This window comes from Solanum dulcamara, chromosome 4 (genome assembly GCF_947179165.1).
Source record: "Solanum dulcamara chromosome 4, daSolDulc1.2, whole genome shotgun sequence".
In the NCBI taxonomy this organism is placed as follows: domain Eukaryota; kingdom Viridiplantae; phylum Streptophyta; class Magnoliopsida; order Solanales; family Solanaceae; genus Solanum; species Solanum dulcamara.
In genome coordinates, this window is record NC_077240.1 from 78199447 (window position 1) to 78223155 (window position 23709).

Consider the following 23709-nt stretch of genomic DNA (forward strand, 5'->3'; position numbering starts at 1 on the left):
AGAAGAATGCTTGATTTCTGGATGGTTTGTTACAAATAAATGCCCCCTATATTTATACTATTCCTAAGGGGTTTAAGTGTAAATAAAAATTGCTATACAAGTCCTTTTATATTTACAAAAAGTCACTATTCTAGAATTCTCTATACACTCTAGATTCTAGCGAACTCTATGTCTTTCAAGACTTCTCTACAATATTCCACAAGAATCTAAAGTCTTCTACAAACCTCTCCAAGACTCTAGGTTCTTCCTCCTTCTTTAAGATCAAGTGACGGGTCATAACATGTAGCTATAGTTTAAATTGCCTCATTTGTATAATTTGCGGGTGGGTTTTTCTATAATTTGTGGGTATTTTTGTATAAAATCGAAATAACTAATTTATACAAATACAAAATTTGAATTTTAAATAGTTATACAAATTATATTATACAAAATTACATTATACAAAAGTTATATACAAACTTCAAATTATAGAATCGTGCAAATTATACAAACTAGAATCGTAATAAACGCTAAATGTTAGTGGTGAATTATAAATTAGCTAAATTATAACTATGTTAGCTAATTAACTAGTATATATTTATTTATTGACGTAATTTTCTCAAAAACAAAAGATCTAGGGCAATTTAATTAGGGTAAATCACCTAAATGTACAATATTTAAAAAATATTTACCACACAGAGCAACATAATTATTTTAACTATATATAGCAAATTATTTGAATTAAATTAAGTACGGTTTTTATTCTTTTAAAACTCTCACCCGCTATTGTCTCTTCCCCTGTTTCTCTCAAAATTTGCTATATTAATATTCTCTCCAATCTTTTCACCATAATTTTCTCCAAAATTAGGGCAATACTTAATTTCATAGCTTCTCAACCACGATTATCTACATCATTTGTACTCTAATTTTGGAATTAAGTGATGTGTATTAGGTGGTTATTGCAGAAGAATGGCAAAATTTAGGTGAATACAGATTTGAATCAGTTGAAGAATTGTGATTTCTGAGTAGAGATCTGTGACTACTTAAAGGTTTGAATGGTTGAATGTTTAATTGTTTGAAGGTTTGAATTAGATTGCATACCTAATTCATTAGCGATACACGATTTGTATTCAGTTGTGATTTAATATGAAAGTTTATTTTTGTTTCTACGTTTATCACAATTACTTGTTTACTTGTTTAATGTGTGTGTAATACAATTTTTGTTCAAGTTTAATTCATTTTTTTGGCCTACAAATCACTAAAGGTTGGTTTCATTAGATACAAATTTCATTTATGTCTAATTCTCTTCTAATTCAAGTTTAATATGTATGTAATACGTTTGTTGTTCAAGTTTAATTCATTTTTGTGGCCTACAGATTACTGAAGGTTGATTTTGTTAGCTACATGTTTCATTCGTGTCTAATTCTCTTTTAATTCAAGTTTAATGTGTGTGTAATACATTTGTTGTTCAAGTTTAATTCATTTATATAGCCTACAGATCATTGAAGGCTGGTTTTATTAGTACATGTTTTATTCGTATCTAATTCTCTTCTAATTCAAGTTTAATGTGTGTGTAATATATTTATTGTTCAAGTTTAATTATTTTTATGGCCTGCAGATCACTGAAGGCTGGTTTTATTAGCTACATGTTTCGTTCGTGTCTAATTCTCTAATTTTTTTCTAATTCAACAAAAAAATATGTAGGAGAAACACATGGCTAATCTGGCTGTGCTGCTTTACTTCAATGGTCGATGGGATTCTAGCAACAAGTATATTAATTACTTGGCAGATGGTGTGTTGATAAATACCGATTCAATATTTTCTAGCCTCGTTTTTATGATTGCTGCTCAATTGTCAATAGACACATCAACAAGTAAAGTTGAAATCAGATATAAGATTGATGAAAGGTCTCCTCCAATTTAAATTCATAACGATATGGGAGTAAAAGTGTATATTGAAACCAAAAAGGAATATAAAGATACGTCAAAATACCCTTTATGTGTCACAACAAGTGAATCGGTCAACTTGGAGAGTGATTCCACCTTAATTCCACTATTATGTTCAGACACTTCAGAAGACATGAGTATTATACACAATTCATACTTTTCTAATGCATTTAGTGATATCGGTGATGTGCTAGAGTTAATTGGTTTTGGATCATGTGAGGAAGTTGATGAGCAAGAAGAAATACAATCAGGTATCATTATTAACCCAATCAATCTTTTTTTGAGAAAGATCAAGTTTACAAAAATAAATATGTCCTTACCAGTGCACTAAAAATACATTCCATTCTTAAACACTTCGAATTCAAGACATTGAGATTAAACTCAATATGGTAAGATTCAAATTCAAGTTAGTTTATACTATTGATTGTCTATTAATAATTTTTTTTCAACAACTATTCAATACAATGCCTCGAAGAAAATTATAGTTGGAATTTACGCGCTTCAAGCGTGAATAAATCTCAAATGTTTGCTATTAAATATTTTGAAAGTGAACACATGTGTTTGTTGCTACATAATTCATTATCGAAAAGACAAGCAACAAAGACAGTTGTTGGGAGTATTATCGTTGCTAAATGTATTGATCCAAATGTCAACTACACACCATGAGATATACAAAATGACATATTACAGATATATGGTGTGCGGCTCACATATATGCAAGGTTGAAGAGCTAAAAAAAAGCTCTTGAATTAGTCTGAGGTGATCCAGCTCAATCATATGCAAAGTTTCCAAGTTACTTTCACATACTAGAGGCAACTTACCCTAGTTCTTATATAAGATTGCACAAATTAGAGGATGACCATTTTCTATATGCATTTGTAGCTCTGTTTACATCGATAAAAGGATGGGAGTATTGTAGACCAATTGTAGCTGTTGAAGGAAATTTTCTAAAAAGAGCATACAAAGGGACAATGCTAACAGCTAATACCTTAGACACGAAGGGACAATGCTAACAACAGGTGAGACTTTTCGAATACAATACTAATGCATTGTAACTCATTGCATTCTCTTCTCAAGGAAATGGACACATCTGTAATTTTGTGTTCCAAGCTTCTTTTTTTTATTGTGGAACATTCAGTATTATATGCTATGCAGTTATTGCTGTCTTACTAAATTGCAATAAACATTTCGTCATCCTCATTACCTCTGTTCATTATCTAAGTTATCTATTTGATGTCTCCATTAAGGTATTAACTTTGTAATGCCTAATACGAAACTGGATCATAGTTCTTTATATTCTAGGGTAGGAGGTGTTGCAGGCAGATGCCCAATACAGGCTTCCTTGAACTAGTAGAAACTGGTGATCCCCTTATTATAGATGCTAAAGAAACACACTATAATTTTATTAAGATTGATCAATTGCATAGTTTGAAATTGAATGGTTTGCCATCTCTTCTTGTGGAGAAATGCATGTTGTCCGTTTCTCTAGTCGCATTATGAAGTTCAGAGTACCCTACTAGCTATGCACTCTGTATGAACCAACATATATTTAGGTTGATGAATTATGAGAAGCATAACGTTTTCTTTCTCTCATCGCTGCTTCTATAAATGAAATTCTAATTTGTATTAAAAGTCTGCACAATATATTAAAAATGTATTACATATGAAACAAAAATATATTAAAAATGTATTAAATATTATACCTGATGCAGGGAGTATATTGCCACTTGCTTATGTCATTGTTGATTCAGAGAATAATGCATCTTGGAGGTGATTTTTTGAACAATTCATAGAGCCATTTGGTCAAAGATCAGAGATGTGTATCGTTTCGGATAGGCATGCAAGCATTATTAAGGCAAATTCAACTATCTATAATAAAATCCTCATTTCGCGTGTATATGACACTTGTTGCAAAACATAATGAAAAACTTCAGAAAGAGTCAGCAAAAGATAACAGAATTGTTCTACTCTATGGCAAAAATATACACCACAGTAGAGTTTAATCAACATATGGCAATTGTTGAGAAGATAGACAAGAGAATTAAAGACTATTTGCTGAACAAAATATAAAAGACACAAGCAATTGAGAGAAGGTGGATTCAAAAAATCAAAAATAACATGCAATAATTGTGGACAACAAGGTCACAACAGGAAGACTTGCAAGAATGTTAGGCCTTTGGATTAAGAATAAAGAATGACATTTGAAATAAAGAATAAACTCTGTTTGTTTTAGGTCATTAGTTTGCTACAAGAATTCATTTTTTAGTTCAAGTTTAATTCATTTTTTTGGTCTATAGATCACTGAAGGTTTTTTCATTAGCTACAATTTTTATTCGTTTCTAATTCTCTTCTAATTCAACTTTAGTGTGTATATAATTTATTTTTAGTTCAAGTCTAATTCATTTTTGTGTTTCTATAGATCACTGAAGGCTTTTTCATTAGCTATACTTTTTATTCGTTTCTAATTCTTTTCTAATTCAACTTTAGTGTGTATATAATTTATTTTTAGTTCAAGTCTAATTCATTTTTGTGTTTCTATAGATCACTGAAGGCTTTTTCATTAGCTACACTTTTTATTCGTGTCTAATTCTATTCTAATTCAACTTTAATATGTATGAATTTATTTTTCATTCAAGTTTAATTCATTTTTCATTCAAGTTTAATTCATAATGCAGGTTTCAGTTTGATAACACTACTGAAACACGTCACTGAAGACTTTTTCATTAGCTACAATTTTTATTCGTGTTTAAATCTCTTCTAATTCAACTTTAGTGTGTATGTAATTTATTTTTGTGTTTCTATAGATCACTGAAGGTTTTTTCATTAGCTACACTTTTTATTTGTATCTAATTCTATTCTAATTCAACTTTACTATGTATGTAATTTATTTTTCATTCAAATTTAATTCATAATGCAGGTTTCAGTTTGATAACACTACTACAACTTTACTATGTATGTATTGCATTATAAAAAAAAAGAAGATATATTTTACATGAATAAAAAATTATATTAAAAGTGTATTTTACATGAACAAAAATCCTCTTAAAAAAGATAGCACAAAACAATCTTCAAAATCTATCTAATACATCAGCTATAAACTGTTTTTAGACAACATAATTTTCATAGATATTTTAACTAATATAACTAAATTTATTTATTTATGTGGTCTTTCGTCTTCACTTTGAAGGTTACTCTTTTGCTTTTTCACTGTATATTTTCATAGTAGAGCCCCAAACCTCTTTCGGAGAATGTCTGCACTTAGTTATTGATTTGCAATATCCTGGCCATTGCTCACTAACTCCGCAAATGCAGCCACAAAAACTCCACAGTCCCTACAAAATTTAACATATAAAACCATTATAAAAATACTATTGAGTTTAATAAGATCAATAGAAAAGATAGTATTTATTTGATAAACAATTAAACTTACAATGAATCTTCTTGTTGTCTAGGAATCCCTTCAATTATGAACTTAGATTCAATGAGCTCAAACTCATTTTTCTATTGTATTTAGGTGATTTCTTTAATTCAGGACGCTTATTATAGAGCTTGACCACACTCAAGTAGTATGGTAAAACCGATGAAATCATGCCAACAGCGTTTTGAGTCAGAAAATTCACCCCCTCTAGCCGGAAATGAATCATACACTTTCAAACACCTTTCAACAATATCAAACACAACAAAAATCCAATGATAACCCTTTTTAATGTTTACTGGAAAGAGAACATAATCCACTTTGTCCTATGGGGTGCTTGCCAACAAACGGCGTCCGCGTATATACTCAGCAATAGCATCCGAAACTTTGATTCCAAATTTTTTCTTATTTTCATGAGCTTCATAAAGTTGAAAATAAGATTGAGCAATCTTTGTCTTGAATAGATAATCAGTAGTTGTAAATCGAGCATTATCGTTAGTTTCATACTTCCCCTTCTTTCTAATATAATAAAAAATAACATCAAGATACTGCAAAAGATTAAAAATGATGTCAAGTGTCAGATAATACTTTAAATTTGTAGCAAGTGGCAGTCAATTCAGTGAGCTCATTAAAGCTTGTCCAGAAAAATGGGAGAAAAAGTTGATTCAGAAAAATGAGAGTGTTCAACTGGAGTTTACATAACTAATCTCATCATTCCATGCTTGACCAGAATGTGCCAATTTGAAAAATTATTCTTTTGCTTGTACATTGCAAATACCTAATTGAAATGCTGGCTTGAGAACATTAACAACATCTAGATACGGTTTTTTCCCCTTTAAAATATAAAAAAAATAAAATTTTCAGTCAGTTAACTCATTTAAACTAAAGAAATATTTTGAACAAACATAAATAAATTACTTCTTTTTTGTATCCGTATAAAGCCACGAAGTGAACGAATCTATCAAATCAGATTCATCATCTACTCCGATTATAAGTGAAAAGGAATGTTTTATCTCAAATATTTGACGTGTTACACATAAAGTCTCTCCAGATTCAAAATGTTGTATATAAGGAGATTTAATTGACTTTGCTGGAAATTTTTTTCTTGCACGCTTCTTCGGTGTCGCTTTCTTTTTATTTTCATCAACAATGGCGTTTTTTTCCCCTCAATAGTGGCTGCCTTTTTCTTTTTGTTTTCCTCAATAGTGGCTTTCTTTCTTAGGTATGATGCTTCTGGCTTACGGATCTGGAAAAGATCTTCAGCATACAACATGAAGTCATCAAGCGTTTGAGGAGTTTTTTGACAACCCTTTGCCGCATCGGCATCAGCAGACGCACCACAATCTAGTTCACATTTGTTAATTGCACTACTATTAGGTTGCGCTTCAACTGAATTAAGATCAGCAGCCTCTTCTCCTATATAGAAAATAAATCTTTTAGTAATGCATTAAGGGAGGAACATGTAGAGTAATTAGAGATCAAAGAAGTTTATTTGAACTTTCAAAATAAAACTAATACAATTTATCTCAACAACAACCTCAGATAAAACTTGTTCAATAGCAATTCCTACAACATCTTCATTTGTACATAACATGAACAATTTAAACAAAGTTGAATGAAAGTATATGAAATGTGTATTATATTTGTATTAAACCCTTTATTACCAATTTTACTTTCAGAATTCCCAACAGTAGTAAATTTAACGGAAGCTTTAAACACTTTAGATTTTTCATGCTGAGTTAATTCTACAACTTGAATGTCATGCCCTCTTGACACATGTATTGATGCATCAACACAAGAAAAAAATATTGTGTGTAATTAAAATATATTACAAGAAAAATATGTGAATAAAAAATTCAAGCTTAAACTACAACTTAGATAAGTAAAAACTCTAAACAGTAAATAAACTACTAGTTAAGTCCCTGCCAGCAAGCAAAATAAGATATTATAGATGTATTTAAAATATAAAAGAACCTCCATTGAAGTCTAATCCACCCAAAAATGTCTCGCCAGCCTTTTTGTTAGATGATTCCCTGGTTTTTTGAGTAAAAGAACTATTGAAGTCTCTCTTAGCAAACAACAAAGAAATATCCTTCAATAATTGATTGTTGGAATTAATCACAAATTCTTTCATTTGAATAGATTGTAAGTCCATCTTCTCTTCAAGAGCTTTGTGATTTTCATTCGCCTAGTATATAATCAAATATAACACAAATATTAGAATAACAATTTTGAAAAAGATAAAGCCTAAAGGCAAGTTAGATTATACCTTTACAAGTTCTTTTCTCAACTCTATAACCTCTCTGGTCAACATATCTAGACTATGCTTTGATCCTTTCGGCTCCAATTTCAAGATTTCAAAATGGTAATCACGAGGTTCAGGAAGCCTCAATTTAGATACCTCATCTTCACTCGCCACTATATTCTCAAACTGAAATTAAAATACAGAAACAAATAGATGTATTAACTTGAGTTGAACTAATATATATATGTGTCATAAATTGTATTAACTTTGCATAGATACCTTGCATTTCATTGGCATGAAGATGCCATTTTCAATATGCTTTTGTCAAAAACTTTCAGCAACTGTTTTCCACCTCAAAATTCTTGGAATAGAATCAGAAATTCGAAGAGCTAAATCTTCATCGATTCTAGAACAATACTCAAAAATTCAAATTTGAAGGGCAAGAGGAAATCCACCTAATCTATAGTACTGATTGGTTGAATTAAGCTTGTGCCTCACATTATCAAGCAACTTCTTGTAGACATCTAAACCCCACGGGTAAGAATTGAATTGTCCACTTTCTACAAGGTAAAAATCTCTATTACTAATTTGGTATTCATTGTTCTCATATGAGAACAAAAAATCATTAATAAAGAACAAAACAGCTAGTGAAACGGCGGAATCATCATCTATGAATTTTTTTGATAAAAACAACTCGCGTAGATGATTTTTTTTTGAACAGTAATTTGTTCAGGGAAATAATTGTTCAACAACCGACAAGGAGAATCTGGAACATCAACAAAGCAACCATCACTAACACAATTTAAGCCTGTAATTAACTCAAATTCTCTAAGCCCGAAAAACAGCCTCTTCTCATTTCATTCAACAACAAACACATCATCTGGTGTGTGTTTTAACTCCCTGTTCATAAGGCAATGAATAAGTTGGAGTTGTGTGGTCAATTTTGGAAGATCAAGAAAGTAACCAAAATAAGTATTTCTAAACAACTCGAGCTGTTTTTCAGATAGAGAAAATTTTATTTTCTCAATCACGTCATGATTAGTATGTGACGACCACCTACTTGAAAAATACAAAATATCTGGATGTCTCAAGAATTTACGATACTGCATATAAATAATATCAATCTTCTAGCACTATAGATAATTATATCTTAACATGAACTCTTAAATAGGACTTAAAACCAGCAACAATATAGTAAGCTCAATTAAAATCAACAGCAACATAGTAACCTCAATTAGAAATATGCAGGGAAAGGACACAAAACACAGGAGACCAAAGTAGTAGAAGAAGAAAATGAAGAAGAGGGTCATGATAATCTCAATTCTTCATTTACAGCCAATGATATCCCCTCAAAGTTTTCGTTATACCAACAATCTGTGCAGGCAAGATTACCCATTTGCCAAAATCTTTTCTTTTTAATTAATGAGTAGCTAATTGGACAAACTTGGTTTGTATCTTTTTATTTGTTGCAGTCAACGAAAAGGGATATAAATTATCTGCAGAAATTCTTCTTGATGTACGTAGGTGGGAGGGTGCCCTTACATTTTCAGGAAGATTTCTGCGGCACTTTTGAGGTATACTTTGAACTACTTTATGTACTTGAAAAATTGACAATTTTAGCTTATTTGCTGCTCATATGCTCTTTATGTTTAAAAGAGCATAAAGTATAATACATAAATTAAAATAAAATAGACTATAATGAAAGTATCTAATACACAAAAAATTTCACTTTTGTTCTTTACAGATCATTGTCTCTAATTCAACTTTAATGTGTGTAATACACATTTTAGTTCAAAGTTTAATTCATTTATGTGGTGTACAAATCACTAAATACTTTTTTCATTAGCTATAGGTTTCATTCGCTTCTAATTATCTTCTAATTCAACTTTAATGTGTGTGTAATACATATAGTTTAAAGTTTAAGTCATTAACAAAATAGTAAAAATAAGTTTATACCTTTAGAAAATAATATGCATGCCAAGAAAGAACAAACAAACAAAAGTAAGGACCATTTTGTTCCTCTTTATTTCCTTTTATAAGCAAAAACTACAATTGTGTATACAATAGAAGTAATTTATCAAATATCAGCTCATACTTAGAGAAAACCCTAGTAAAAATTACACCAATAATATATACCCAATGTAATCCGACAAGGGTGATGTGTACACAGTCTTACACCTACCTTTTGAAGATCAAGAGATTGTAATTGATAGACCCTCGGCTTAAATAAAGCAAAAATGATATATTTGAGAAGAATGAATTCATTCTCTCATAGCAGGAATCAAATACTAGATGTGTTGCCTGTGATTTGCACCAAAAAGAACAGAAGCAAAACTAGTGACAATGTTCAGCAGGACTAATAGATATATGTGGCTTCTTTGTGGAGTACAGACTTGCAACTCGTAAACATGCATAATTTTAACTGAATACAAATCGAGTAGAGCCACATTTCAATCAATTCGTCAACTACGCCTCAGAGCAAAAACTAAATACATTCCTCTATACTCGTGATAATAGAATCAGTATACTTGTAGAATCTTAATATCATATGAGCATGTTCTTTAGAAATATCAGAAGGATGGTTATACAGTCAAACTAGATTCCAACACTATCTTTAGAAACAAAACAAGACAGACATTTGGTGAAACATCCTAATTCTCTTCTAATTCAACTTTAATGTGTGTGTAATACACATTTTAGTTCAAAGTTTAATTCATTTTTGTGGTGTACAGATCAGTGAAAAAACTTTTTTCAATTAACTACAGATTTTATTTTCTCTTCTAATTCAACTTTAATGTATGTGTAATTCATTTTACTTCAAAGTTTAATTCATTTATATTTATTTATTTTAAAAAATAAATAAATTGCAAAATAAAAGATCTAACAATTCCCGGCAAAACTCCCAACAATCACTGATATAATAAATTTGAGCAAATAAATTTAGACTATAATAAAAGTATCAAATATATAATTTTTTCTTCAACATCTAGCACACAAGTTCGAAACAACAACAAACTAAGAAAATACACATAAACAAGTTGAAAATGCTATCAGTTAAATAATGTGTTGGTAGAATGACATACCGTATATAGACTCTCCGGCAGAACCGTATTTTTGCACAATCAATTTTGAGTTTTTGGATTCTTCTCCTGAGCAACTGTAGGTCTCACTTTTTTTGACTGAAATTGAGGAGGTAAATCCTCAAAATCATCATCACTGTCAACAACTTTCTTAGATATCGATGCAATATCAACTCGTTTTCTTTTCGATTTAGATTTAGAACTCAACTCAGTGGATTTTTTCTTACTTCTACCGCCCTTTTTCTTCACATGCATTATTTAAAAATTTTGATTAACCTCACCACCAACTTTTTCTGGAGATTGATTTGCAGAAGTTCCCAAACTAAAAGTAGGACCGCTATTCACTTCACCACCACCGGTTGAATCAACAATTCGAATTTGTGGGCTTCTTCTAGGAGATTTTTGACCTTCCATTACAATTGTGCACCTAAAACCTATGAATTCCGTCTGAAACAAACAAAAAGACGAAGGAATAAGGAAAGAATGAAGAAACCCTAAGAGAAGAGAAAGAGAGAGAACCAGAAAAATGAAGAAAAACCCTAAGAGAAGAGAAAGAGAGAGAGCCAGAAAAATAGAAAAAATCCTAAGAAAAAGAGAGAGATAATGACGCCCTTTTTTCTTTTTCCCAAATAAAAAAGTGTATATAATATTTTATTTAAATAAAGTATTGTTAGTAATTATTAAAAATAATAATAAAATAAAAATATATTTAAAAATGATAAATATTTTTTAAAACACATTCAATTAAACAATTTTTCCATTTAATTATTGGGTTTCAAATGGGTCCAAATAAAACTAAAGCCCGTTTCATTGTTAGTCTTTTTCTCACTAAACCCTCTCTTCGTCCCCAAAATCTCTTAAACCCTAGAGCAGGAAAAACCTTGAAAGACGACGACGTTTGTGAAGCCACAATGCATAGAAGGAACATTAGGCTGCGAAGAGAGTATCTATACAGGAAAAGCTTAGAAGGGAAGGAGCGTTTGATATATGAGAAGAAAAGAAAAATCAAAGAAGCTTTAGAGGGTCAGTTTTCATTACAAATTTAATGAGAAAAAAAATCTGGAAATTTGTAGAATTATTCTATTTTTTTGTGCTTTTTTGTTTTTGGGTTTTCGATGATTTTGGTTTTTTTTTTCAGAGGGAAAACCAATTCCAACTGAGCTCAGAAACGAAGAAGCTGCTCTTCGTAAAGAAATCGATCTTGAAGATGAAATTACTGCTGGTATGCTAATTACCCTTTTTTGTCAATGTATTGTTTGTATAATTTTTTAAATTTAGAGGGTTGATTATGATACTAATTGAGCTGGAATCGAAATTATAAACTAGAATTAATGTAGCTATTAGAATTGCTGTTATTAGTCTTGGCTATGGGTATACATGATTGAATTAGGTTGGAAGTGGTTTTGCTGTTTAATTGTAGGAGAAAAAGTGATATGTTTTCTGGGGTTTGCTTAAAAGGAGAGTTAAAAATAACTTGAAGGCTAAAGAATGGATTTTTGGCTAAATTTGCAGTGTTGTGACTCTGTGGTCAATGAAGCTAGAATGTATTATGAGAGCCTTTAGGGTGTTTCATAGTTGTCAATGGAAGTTAGAATGAATTTAGAGAGATTAAGGTTCAAATTTTCGTAGAGTCAAAAAATGCTAGTCAGACTTCTTCCCATTTGTCTAAATCTCGGTGAACGAATTTATGTGGTATTTGTGTTAATGCAAGGTAAGGCTGCGTATAATAGACCCTTGTGGTCGGACCCTTCTCCGGACCCTGCGCATAGAGGGAGCTTTAGTGCACCGGGCTGCCCTTTTTGTGTCAATAGAAGATAGTAGGTGTGCATTAGTGAAGGTGTCACTGTTTGATGAAAAAAATTGCTGTTTCATTATGAGTTTAACCTTTTTCAATTAAGGTGTCATTCTGAATCAACTCAGCGTCTAAAGCTTAGATAGATGATGATTCTGATGTTAAAAATGAAGGCTTATTCTGGTTCCAGGTCATGACTCAACATAGGGAAAAGTGAGAATTTGTCATTTTATTTCCTTCCTGGAGTAGATATCTCAATACCTCGAATTTTGTCAGCATATGTTGTATAAAAACTATTTTTAGTTGTTGCTTGCATTAAGTTGTTTTAGCTAGCTCTTCTACTTATCTTTAGGTATAAAAGTGGTGAAAGTGAATGAAACATGAGGCATGGTAAGGACGCTTCACTTAAAATTATTCCGCTCAACAAAATTTTGAATGATATATACTCTATGTTTAAACAAGCTCTTTGAATTATGTTCCGGGAGAAGAAAAACTGAATTAGAGTACCAAGAGTACACAGAAGTAGAACTAGAAGAGAAAGTGTTTTTTCTGATCTAACTGCACAGAAGTAGAACTAGAAGAGAAAGTGATTTTTCTGATCTAACTGCTAAAAGATTATGTTTATATGCTGTTGTGTAAGGGCTAGTTTGCCGATATTTGAAGATGTTGGAGAAAAGTTGGCTGCTGAGAAAAAATGATCTATCAACAACTACAGTTGTTTATTGTTGAGCGAAATATACTTGAAGGCAATGTCCTTAGCTTGCCTCAAGCTTCATCCACTTTATGCACTTTTACAACATCCTTTAGGCTTAGCGGTGTAATGCGTTATTGATTCGAAATAGTGGTACATTGGTCTCCTTGGCTGAATACCAAGAAGAGGAAGCTCTTTTATCTTCATATATATATGATATAAGATCTTATAGTTTCTAGAGGTTTTTTATGTGCTATTGACTTCTCCTTCACTTGTCTACTCTCTTGGTGGGTTAAACCTTGTGGAATATGAAAGGGAAGAGAGTAGCAAAGAGGGTAAACAAGATGATGGAAGGATATGAAACCTTTGATAAACTAGAAATTATTGGATGCCGAAAATCTTTACAACTCCCTTTTGGTGTTAAAAAACTGTGTTGTCGGGAACTGTAACCTTTACTATTATTGGTCCTTTAATGCTGTATCTTTTTCATGCCTTTTCTATGACAAAATCTCTCTCTCTTTGTTCTTTTGTTAATAGTTAATTCACTGATGGGAATTGTAGACTATGCATGTACAAGTAGAACATAGTGGTTTGCTGAGATGTTCTCCAATTAAATTCGTATTGAGTTGTAGTTGTACATGCTATGTATTTGCTATGACAAGCCTTTTGTTTATTTTTAATGATGTTGATGCAGTACCTCGATCAACTATTGATGATGAATATGCTAATGCACCTGAAAAAGATCCCAAAATCTTGCTTACCACTTCAAGAAATCCTAGTGGTCCTCTTACTCAGTTTGTCAAGGTTGGTGTACGCTTGAATTGGCCTGTTACTATATTACACTATCCCCTTCTCACTCTTTCTTTTAGAAGTCACTATATTGAAAACTATATTTTTTAAATTAGACTCTTCTCATGTCCTGTTCTTTCCTTTTTTTACTGTTGTTGTATGGAGACAGGAGTTGAAAATTGTGTTCCCTAATGCTCAGCGGATGAATCGTGGTGGTCAGGTTGGTCTGCTATTTGGAATTCTGTTCTTGTTTGATACTTTGATGCATTACAAGCTAATTAGATATGGCATTTGGAGCTTACAGCTTGAAAGATTCATAATATTAGAATTGGAACTGTTGTCTCTAACTCCTTGTCGGATTAGGAAGAGGTGTTCCATTCGTTTAAATTACAATTGAAACATGTGTATATGTACAGTTTTGTGTCTTACGTGAATACTGGAACACAGCAAGTAAATACTAGAACAATGTGCAAGGCACACATATATACACTTCTGCAAACTATCTAGAAAAAAAATAATTGAATATAAAAAGAAGAGAACACATGGCCATGGATGCTACATATTTATTTTGTAATGAATGGAGCTCTGATTCTTTGACTTTTAGACCCCTCATTTTTGCAGGGAAAATGATTTGTCTTAAGCACTTACTAATATTTATGTACTTGCTGAACAAGCCATTTAGTTCTTAAAGCCTGAGTTGCTTGGATTCTTCAAAAAATGTCATCTGGTACGTGTCAGATCCTCCAAATGCAGTGCACTTTTGGAGCATCCAACACGGTGCGGCAGAGCTTTTTGGAGATTCCGAGCAGCGTACCTTCAAGCTATTACGTTTTTACAATTACCTTGTGTTTGTTTGTCATGTGTTCTTTACTCATTTTTATTTTTGCAGGTTATATCAGAAATAATTGAAACCTGCCGATCTCATGATTTTACAGATGTAATTTTGGTCCATGAGCATCGTGGTATGCCTGATGCTATTGTCATTAGTCATCTGCCTTTTGGTCCTACTGCTACCTTTGGATTGCTCAATGTGGTAAGTGGTCTTACTCTGATCCTGTTAAGCGCAGAAGTCTTCTGCTGGCTGTGTGAGTTGGAAGATGATGTCCTCATCTACCATTTTCATGCAGGTCACTAGACATGATATTAAGGACAAAAAATCTATGGGAACAATGTCTGAGGCGTATCCACATTTGATTTTTGACAAATTTTCAACCAAGGTTATTCCTGACATCCCTTTTTCGATGAGAGTGAAACACATGCATTTCAATAGACTTGCTACTGACATTGAGATTTTTGAAACTGGTCGATCATGTTGCCAAAATCAGTTACTTGATGTTTAGATAATTCTTGAATACCTAGAGTCTTTGTATTCTTAGTATATCATCTTATATACTGTTCTATACTCACGGGGGATATTTTGATCATGCAGCTTGGTGAGAGGACAGTAAACATCCTAAAGCATTTGTTTCCTGTGCCCAAGCCTGATACAAAACGTATTATCACATTTGCTAACCAGTCAGACTACATCTCATTCAGGTTTGTTTCTTGTTCAGTCTCATTAAGTTTTAGCAATGGAGGTTGTTAGTTTTGCTGTTTAGTTTTACTTAAGTGCAAGGCATGCTGAGGACTATGTCCCAGCAATACTTTTTGTCCCTTTGATCCCTGATTCACAGATTTCTCATTTTGGTAAATAGAAGCCGTACAATCAGAATGAAGCTTGTAAACTATTGCTTTATCATTAGCTATTCTTAAACAATTTGATATATCTTCGCTGATTGTGCCAGACTGTTCTTGACTTCTTTTTTTGTAACATTTTGTTGTGTTTTTCTGAAGTTCATCATTTTAGGGATCTCTTTTAGTTGTTTTGGTCATTAGCTTTTACACATTTTGTCCCAGCCTAGGTTGTTCGGACTCTTCAAAAATATCAGTGGGTGCATGTCAGATTCTCCAAGAATAGTGTGTTTTTGGAGAATTCGACACGGGTGCGACAATGCAAGTGAAGAGTCCGTGCAACTTTGGTTCCGGCAGAGCTTAGCATAGCAAAACCTTTCAAAAATCGTTGACCGTCCTTTAGTTCTGTCATGGTGAGGCCCATGGATTTTCCTGAAATATTCTAACAAATAGAAAAGGGGCTGGATCCATGATGCTTCATACTTTTGCTCCTCAAAAAGTTAAAAGATGAGAGAAATAGACAGACAAATGGATTCTGACAGACCATGCAAGATAATACTAACAAGTTGGAATATCCTGCTTAAATATCATTACCTTTCCTGTCCAGCAGTAGCTTTTCCCACTTTGCTCACTTGATTGACTCAAACCACCAACCGAATGGTTTGACCTTATCGTAATTGCCTCATATGAAATTGAGCACAATTTTGCAAAGAGATAGCCCCCACTTGTTTCTCGAGAAGAGATGAGAAACATGCTCAGATATCATTTGATTGAATAGTTGAACCAGTCCACTTCAATCGGTATTTTTTTTTTCTTCATGAAAAGCATGCATGAGATAAGAAATCCAGTGTTTCACTAAGATTTTGAATAATCCTCTGGTGGGAGGGTCCTTTACCCACTAGCCTATCCCTCAGTTGTCTTGTTAACTGACAGAGGATAGTTAAAAACAGGTATAAATTTGATGATATACCAAATATACAGTCCCTTCCCTCCCTCCCTCCCCACCCTTTTCTTTGAACTAAATTTAATTGAAATGTGCAGACATCACGTCTATGAAAAGCATGGAGGTCCAAAATCAATTGAGCTGAAAGAGGTTGGCCCTCGATTTGAACTACGGCTTTACCAGGTAACAATAATTATACAAGACCTGGTTCCTCATATTTGTTTGCATCCATGTTTATAAATAATCTTGAAACTGTGTAATCTTGACGTATCTTAGTTTAGTAGCTGGACCTATGTTTTCCATATCCACATATTCCTATAAAAAATTATTCGGAACGTGATAAGAGAAAAAAGTTGTTGCAAGTTCTCTTATCTGCTTCATAATAATAGATGTCAAGCAACTAAACCAGAAGTGATATTTGACCCTTTTCAAGAGTTTACTAGTGTTTGTCATACTAGTTAACAGATTTGTTTTGGTCTTGAAGAATCGGTCCCTGAAAATGTGCTTTCTGTAGTACATTTGCACTGTCTCTTTGTCATATGGATTTCGTGCTACGTAGTTAGGAACGTGTGATTACCTTTGGTATTGCTGAAAGTCTTGATCCGTATTCCATCTGTTGCTGACTGCTCATTCCTGATCAAGTTACTTATTTTTTTAAAATGTAGATCAAATTAGGAACGATGGATCAAGATGAAGCTCAAACTGAATGGGTCAATAAGCCTTACATGAACACATCCAAAAAACGGACCTTTCTAGGGGACTGAACGTGCAGCAGAATATGAACTTTGAAGCCTCCACCTCTTCCCATTTGCACTAACATAAGTTGACGTTGCTGCAAGACATGTATTCGATTGTTGAAATGCAGATGTGTAGAGCTATATTTGACGTAATTTGCCGCTTCCTGTTCCAGGGAGATGCTGTAAAATCTCTATATAGGAGGACAAAAAAGGAACTCTCTTTGTTTTCAAGTAGTCATTTGGTATTTCCCCTTGAACTGGGAATATAATGTTATGTATAATGTGCTAATTTTTTTTTAAAATCTAAAAATTGATTATGACTTCTATCTTGAGCTTATTGCACAGCTTAAAGAGCAAAATATAGTGAATCCTTTTTGTTTTGGTCAATTTTTGTTCTCCCCTGGTGGTACTAAGCATATATCTCTAGTTGTAATTTAATTCAACATAGCATATGCTTCTGTCATTTGTTCTTGCATCATATTGACATCTTTTAGTTTATGCTTTAGAAAAAGTAAACTTTTACTTTTCATTCAATATGGTAGGGATCATAAAAACACCAAACCATCCATTGATAAAGACGTTTTTTGTATAGTTTGATTTTGACATATTACCCTATTCATTTTTTTAATTTTTTTTTCCTCCAATTGGTCGTATATTTATGATATTCTTAATGTATATTATTTTTGTTATAATTTATGTGAACCTATCTGAATAAAAATGATGTTTAACTAAAAAAGATAAAGACTTATGAAAATAGTTATAACTCAGCAAGGACAGAGATACAGGCATTGTGAGGAGATACATCTAAACACCCGTCCATCAAAAATTCACACCAAATATTAGTAGATGTTAAATCCTAGCTTCGTAACACTTGTAAGTTTATCATTACGAATAAAATATCATGTAAATTAAAATGGATGACATAAGTGATTTCCTATCTTCTGTTGAAGTAGGAAACCTAAATAGATTAGGATTTGGTATTTATTAATTTACTTAATCTATATCTTAATATGATTTGTAACCAAGAATAGATTTTCCTATTTCTAGTAAAAAAAAAAAAAGGTTTCATACTATTATAAATAAAGGTGTTACTAGCTAGTAAAAAATTGTAGAAATCATTAACGTTTTTTTATTTTTATTTTTTGAAGATGGGATCTTCTTCTGATCAAATAGATGTTTCAATTTTTGATGGTTTGCCTATATATGTAAAGGAGCTAATTGCTGGTGGCGCTGCTGGTGCTTTAGTTAAATCCGTGATTGCCCCGTTAGAGCGGGTAAAAATACTTGAGCAGACACTAACAGAACTTTTGAAGCGTCTTTCTTGTGATTTATTTGGACAAACGTTAACGTAACCATTGGACGTGGTTAGGAGGCAGATGCAAGTGCAACCTTCATTGCAAAACGGAGCGTTTTACCCTCAAAGTAAGAATATATTCGAGGGGCTTTCTTCCATTGTGGGCAATCAAGGTTGGAGGCAATTGTTTGCGGGACTTAGCATAAACTACATGAAGATCGTTCCCTCAGCAGCAATTGGTTTCGAGACATATGATGCAATGAAGGTTTGCCTTCACATACCTCCTCGACAACAATTAAAATCAATATAGGGGCGGAGCTACAATTTCTTTTAAGGATTCAGCAAAAAAATCAAACTCGATTTTATGTTCAAAAGATCACTTAATACATGTATAAACTTGGTCTTTTAGGATATATTGAGTACTAACTAATATGCAATGTAATTGTATATCATTGCTTAACGCTATGAAATGACATAAACAAAGAGGATTTTAAAAAACAATTAGGCATATACAATTTAGAAATCTAACATATGAATACGAGGTGTGGAGTCGAACCCTCACCAACAAGGTGAGAGCAGCCAACCAAATGAAAATCCAACATCAATAACTAACTATATATCAAATCTCAAACTAAGAGGATAGATTGTATGAATTATCTATGTTCGTTATATTTTATTCAAATAGCTCATTTCATCCTTTTAAAGATATATCGGGATGAATAGCATTTCAAATCATACAAAAAAAATAAAAAAAGAAACTTCATACACCTTCATCAACGGTTTTTGGTAACTCTTCATATCAAGTATGACGTATTAAGACGACCAAGGTAACACCATGCAATTGGTTCTCTCAAAAGTTGAAGACGATATCTTGTCAGACTTTAATGGAACCTTTAGTCCACAGCCAACAACAAACTTAAACTTTCCCGTTGTGATCCAACCCGATTTTAGCCTAATGTGCATGTAAAACATTGTGTAAATATCAAAAACTCCATTTTTCTTCTCATCCTCGTAATCTGATTTCTCACGATCTCCAAATTGAACCTCGCTCTGACCCTTGATCACTTGGTTCAAGATAGTCGTGTTCTTGGAATCCTGAGAGAACGATTCAAGATTCGTTGTGGCAAATTTCTTTTGATGGAAATTTGTCCTAGCCTCGATGACTTCATACTTAATTCCAATTTTCTCATTGGAGTTTCTGATTTCGAAGCTGAGGTTGAGGTCATAATCAAGGGTATTGGTTGATGGAGAGAAATCGAATTTCGCCAATGAGGCATCCGACACGTGGAAATAAACCTTGCTAGGCATCCAAATGAGCCAAATGGCTAGAAAAATGATGCCAAAGATGACAATAATCACACAAAGTATCTGAAAAATGCATGCGCAAATACAACTGAAGATACAGTTGCAACAACAAAATTTCCCCATGACGGTTTTTTTTTAATTAATAAATTTTGATGTGTTTTAATACAGAAGAATCAAATTGGAGGGATGGTGATTCTTCTGTATGTGTGTTGTTGCCTAGTCTCAAAGGTGGGGTTAATGTGTTATATGTGTAGATATTTTTTAGTTTGTGAATTAGAAAAATAAATGGTTAGGAGGAAATAATGGAAATGCCAATAATTTATGGTGTGGTTAAAGTTGTCTTTGTGGGATAAATTCTAGTTTAGTCAACTTTGTTCAAATTAGTTTCTTGTTTTTGTGGAGAAAATTTGAAACATAAGCATAGTTATTATATAAGTGAAACAACTTCTTGTTATAACATACTAGGATATATAGTAGTACGTGGCATTATCGGTACAATCATATTTGGATTAGTAGTTTAGTAGTTTATCTCTAATTGTCATTCATTTAATTAGTTCTAAAAAGTTATATTGAATTTTTATATTTTCATTCGACATTTATAGTAGAGTTTGACTAATATACATTTTCACGTTGGAAAATCGCATATTAAGGTCAAATTCGAAACCTCTTACTTGAGGATGAAAGAAGTATTTGTATGTTATAGTTGCTTGGTTGTTCAATATCATGCTTTTATCATTTTGTAGTAGTGGATACATCATATAATAGCTCCATGATATATAAGTCTTTTCAATGGGTTTATGAGATATTGTTCAAACATTTTTGTCTTTTCTCTTTATCTTCCATTTATGCTTCCACCATATTAATTTGGATCATGGCCATCTAAATTCCGTGAGATTTGTCACGTAGGACAGTGTTAATGTTTACTTATTCAACTTTAAGATAGTTTAAAATGTCTATTTATATACTTCAAAGTTGAAAAACGTAGATATCTGTCAAGATCGAATTAAAAGATATATTTATGTATTTTATCTAATGAGTTGCTCATCTCTGAAAATAACTCTCTACCTTCTCGAGATAGTAATAAGATCTGCTTATACTCTATCCTTATTAGACACTGTTTTTAATGTTATACTGAATTTGTTATTGTTGAGTTACTTGTAAATCGATTACTTGTGTTAATTTTTTTATATTTTTATTAAATTTTTTAAAAAAATCTAATTTAACATCTTTTAAAATTTATTTTGTTAGATTGCGCATGACATCTCGTAATAAACCTCCCCCGAGTTGGGCCTCCCACACCCTATATATTCGTACCCACAATTCCACTCACACAAAAATCGTTTGCGTTCTTCCACTAAATAATCAACTGCTTTTTCACTTTTCCGTCAGCCATGCCGGAACCCCACTTGAACGGAGCATATTACGGCCCATCAATTCCACCGGCGTCATCCAAAACCTACCACCGTCCAGGACACGGCGGCGGAGGAGGCTGCTGCTGCAACCCATTCACCTGTTGTTGCAGCTGTATCTTCAACTGCATCTGCACTTGCATCTTCCAAATCCTCTGTACTCTCTTAGTCATCATCGCCGTCGTCGGATTCATCCTCTGGTTCGTTCTCCGTCCAAACAAGGTAAACTTCCATATCGCCGATGCTTCACTTACCCAATTCGATTTCTCAACTAGAAACAACACCCTTCACTACGATCTCCACCTCAACGTCTCAATTCGAAACCCTAACAAACGAATTGGAATTTACTACGATTCAATTGAAGCTAGGGCTTTTTATCACGGCCAGAATTTCTCGACGACGAATCTTGACCCGTTTTATCAGGGTCACAAAAACACAACCGATTTGAATCTGGTGTTTAAGGGTCAGGATTCGGTTCAATTAGGATCCGAATACAATGTGGAAAAGGATTCTGGGGTTTATCAAATTGGATTAAGGCTTTACATGAAGATTAGGTTTAAATTTGGTTGGATTAAGACTAAGAAGATCAAGCCAATAATTAAGTGTGATTTGAAAGTTCCTTTCAAAGGTAATGGTACTTTTGAGAGAACTCAATGTAATCTTGATTGGTGATTTTTGCTTCTATGATTTCTTATTAATATTTTGTTGGATTATTGAAAGATTATTATTCATCCATTAGACAATGTGGTATTATTATTTTAGTTTTTGAATAGTATTGTTTTGTGAATAATTAATGAGTTTCCTTTTATTTTCCTCCCACTTACTTTATTTTGTGTTGTATTTCCTTGTTTTGAGCTTGCTTTAACAAACAACTAGCCATATTACTTTCTCTCAATCCAACAATAGTTGTTCATTATTGACATGACACACACCGAAAGATACAATAAATAGTAGGGATAGTATTACTATATTACCCTTCGAGTATATTAGATTTAATGCTTTGAGGGTACAATAAAAATAAATAGGTAAATAATTTATTGATTTTTCAAATCGGACAAATATTGTTGAATATTTATTTTTAGTATACAACAACAACAACAACAACAACCCAGTGAAATCCCACAACGTGGGGTCTGGGGAGGGTAGAGTGTACGCAGACCTTACTCTTACCAAGGTAGGACGGCTGTTTCCGAGAGACCCTCGGCTAAAAAAAAAGCATAAAAGGAGGTCAGATAAGGTTAAGAAATTCAAAGCGCTATAGGAAAATAAATAACGAAGGCATCACAGATAAAATAGAGTAATCAAAAGTACTGAAAGAAATAAATAGTAACAGAAATAGCAGAAATGAGAGTACAAGGAATTGTAATGTGCTACTGCGCCTATGAATAGGGAAGAATAACGAGACTATGTACTAGCCTTCTACCCTAATGTGGGTCTTCCACAGCCTCCTATCTAAGGTCATGTCCTCGGTAAGCTGTAACTAAGCCATGTCCTGTCTAATCACCTCTCCCCAATACTTCTTCGGCCTACCCCTACCTCTTCTGTAACCATCCATGGCCAACCTCTCACACCTCCTCACTGGGTCATCTGTGTCTCTCCTCTTCACATGCCCAAACCATCTCAGTCGCATTTCCCGCATCTTGTCTTCCACCGAGGCCACTCCTACCTTGTCCCGAATAGCCTCATTTCTAATCCTGTCGCTCCTGGTGTGACCACACATCCATCTCAACATTCTCATCTCGGCAACTTTCATCTTTTGAATATGAGAGATCTTAACTGGCCAACACTCTGCCCCATACAACATAGCCGGTCTAACCACCACTTTGTAGAACTTGCCCTTAAGTTGTGGTGGCACCTTCTTGTCGCATAGCACTCCGGAAGCGAGCCTCCATAGCGAACAAATAAAGATGGATAAAGGAAATATAAATTTTATGTGATTTCACAAGTGAGATTTGCAGAATATGATGTGTATGTTGTTTTACTCTTATGGAGATGTGAGAGAGTGACAAACTCATATTTGTTTGGTCTTAGGTTGGTTCAAAGAACGAGAGTCGACTTACAATATTAGAAACATAGGTTGGTCTAAAGAAAGAGAGGTCGTATTTCTTTGGGTTGGTAGTAATGGAATGTTTTCATTATCTAAAATAATCCCTCCCACCAAAAGAAAGATTGATCACTTTCGGTAATCCAAGGCTTCATTGCGTGTCCTCGAGGTAGAAGCGACTTACAATATTAAGTTAGTTGTTCTTCAGTGATTGGCCATAGGTTTTATATTAGTGAAATAGTTATGCTAAACATATTGGAGTGGAGAATAGTAGCAACAATTGTTTTCAGCTTGCTTTTGTTAATGTGGATTAAGAGGATGATAATTGAATAGTGATTATATTTTTTATAGAAAAATATATATTTGGTG

The 23709-nt window shown here is 32.9% G+C and overlaps 3 protein-coding genes across 3 annotated transcripts; 2 read left to right on the forward strand and 1 right to left on the reverse strand.

Annotated features, from left to right (window-relative positions):
• The first annotated feature begins 11473 nt into the window (after positions 1-11473).
• LOC129887709 (uncharacterized) lies at positions 11474-17614 on the forward strand. The gene is made up of 9 exons (XM_055962908.1): positions 11474-11688; positions 11804-11887; positions 13843-13952; positions 14107-14157; positions 14827-14970; positions 15065-15154; positions 15367-15473; positions 16650-16734; positions 17217-17614. Exons 1-9 carry the CDS (start codon positions 11577-11579, stop codon positions 17313-17315), a joined length of 882 nt encoding a protein of 293 aa, XP_055818883.1. The 5' UTR covers positions 11474-11576; the 3' UTR covers positions 17316-17614.
• A 1781-nt stretch (positions 17615-19395) lies between these two features.
• LOC129884395 (NDR1/HIN1-like protein 3) lies at positions 19396-20010 on the reverse strand. The gene has a single exon (XM_055958701.1). The coding sequence runs from the start codon at positions 20008-20010 to the stop codon at positions 19396-19398; it is 615 nt and encodes a 204-aa protein (XP_055814676.1).
• A 1165-nt stretch (positions 20011-21175) lies between these two features.
• Positions 21176-22066, forward strand: LOC129885145 (NDR1/HIN1-like protein 10). Its single transcript, XM_055959348.1, has one exon. The coding sequence runs from the start codon at positions 21279-21281 to the stop codon at positions 21966-21968; it is 690 nt and encodes a 229-aa protein (XP_055815323.1). The 5' UTR covers positions 21176-21278; the 3' UTR covers positions 21969-22066.
• The last annotated feature ends 1643 nt before the right edge of the window (positions 22067-23709 follow it).

What these genes read in the sequence shown, in the direction of transcription:
- LOC129887709 (XM_055962908.1), top strand. Translation starts at nt 11,577, where the DNA reads ATGCATAGAAGGAACATTAGGCTGCGAAGAGAGTATCTATACAGGAAA. An exon ending in CTCTTACTCAGTTTGTCAAG is followed by an intron (nt 13,953 to 14,106) that starts GTTGGTGTACGC and finishes GTATGGAGACAG; the next exon opens with GAGTTGAAAATTGTGTTCCC. An exon ending in TCAGACTACATCTCATTCAG is followed by an intron (nt 15,474 to 16,649) that starts GTTTGTTTCTTG and finishes TGAAATGTGCAG; the next exon opens with ACATCACGTCTATGAAAAGC.
- LOC129884395 (XM_055958701.1), bottom strand. Translation starts at nt 20,010, where the DNA reads ATGGGGAAATTTTGTTGTTGCAACTGTATCTTCAGTTGTATTTGCGCA.
- LOC129885145 (XM_055959348.1), top strand. Translation starts at nt 21,279, where the DNA reads ATGCCGGAACCCCACTTGAACGGAGCATATTACGGCCCATCAATTCCA.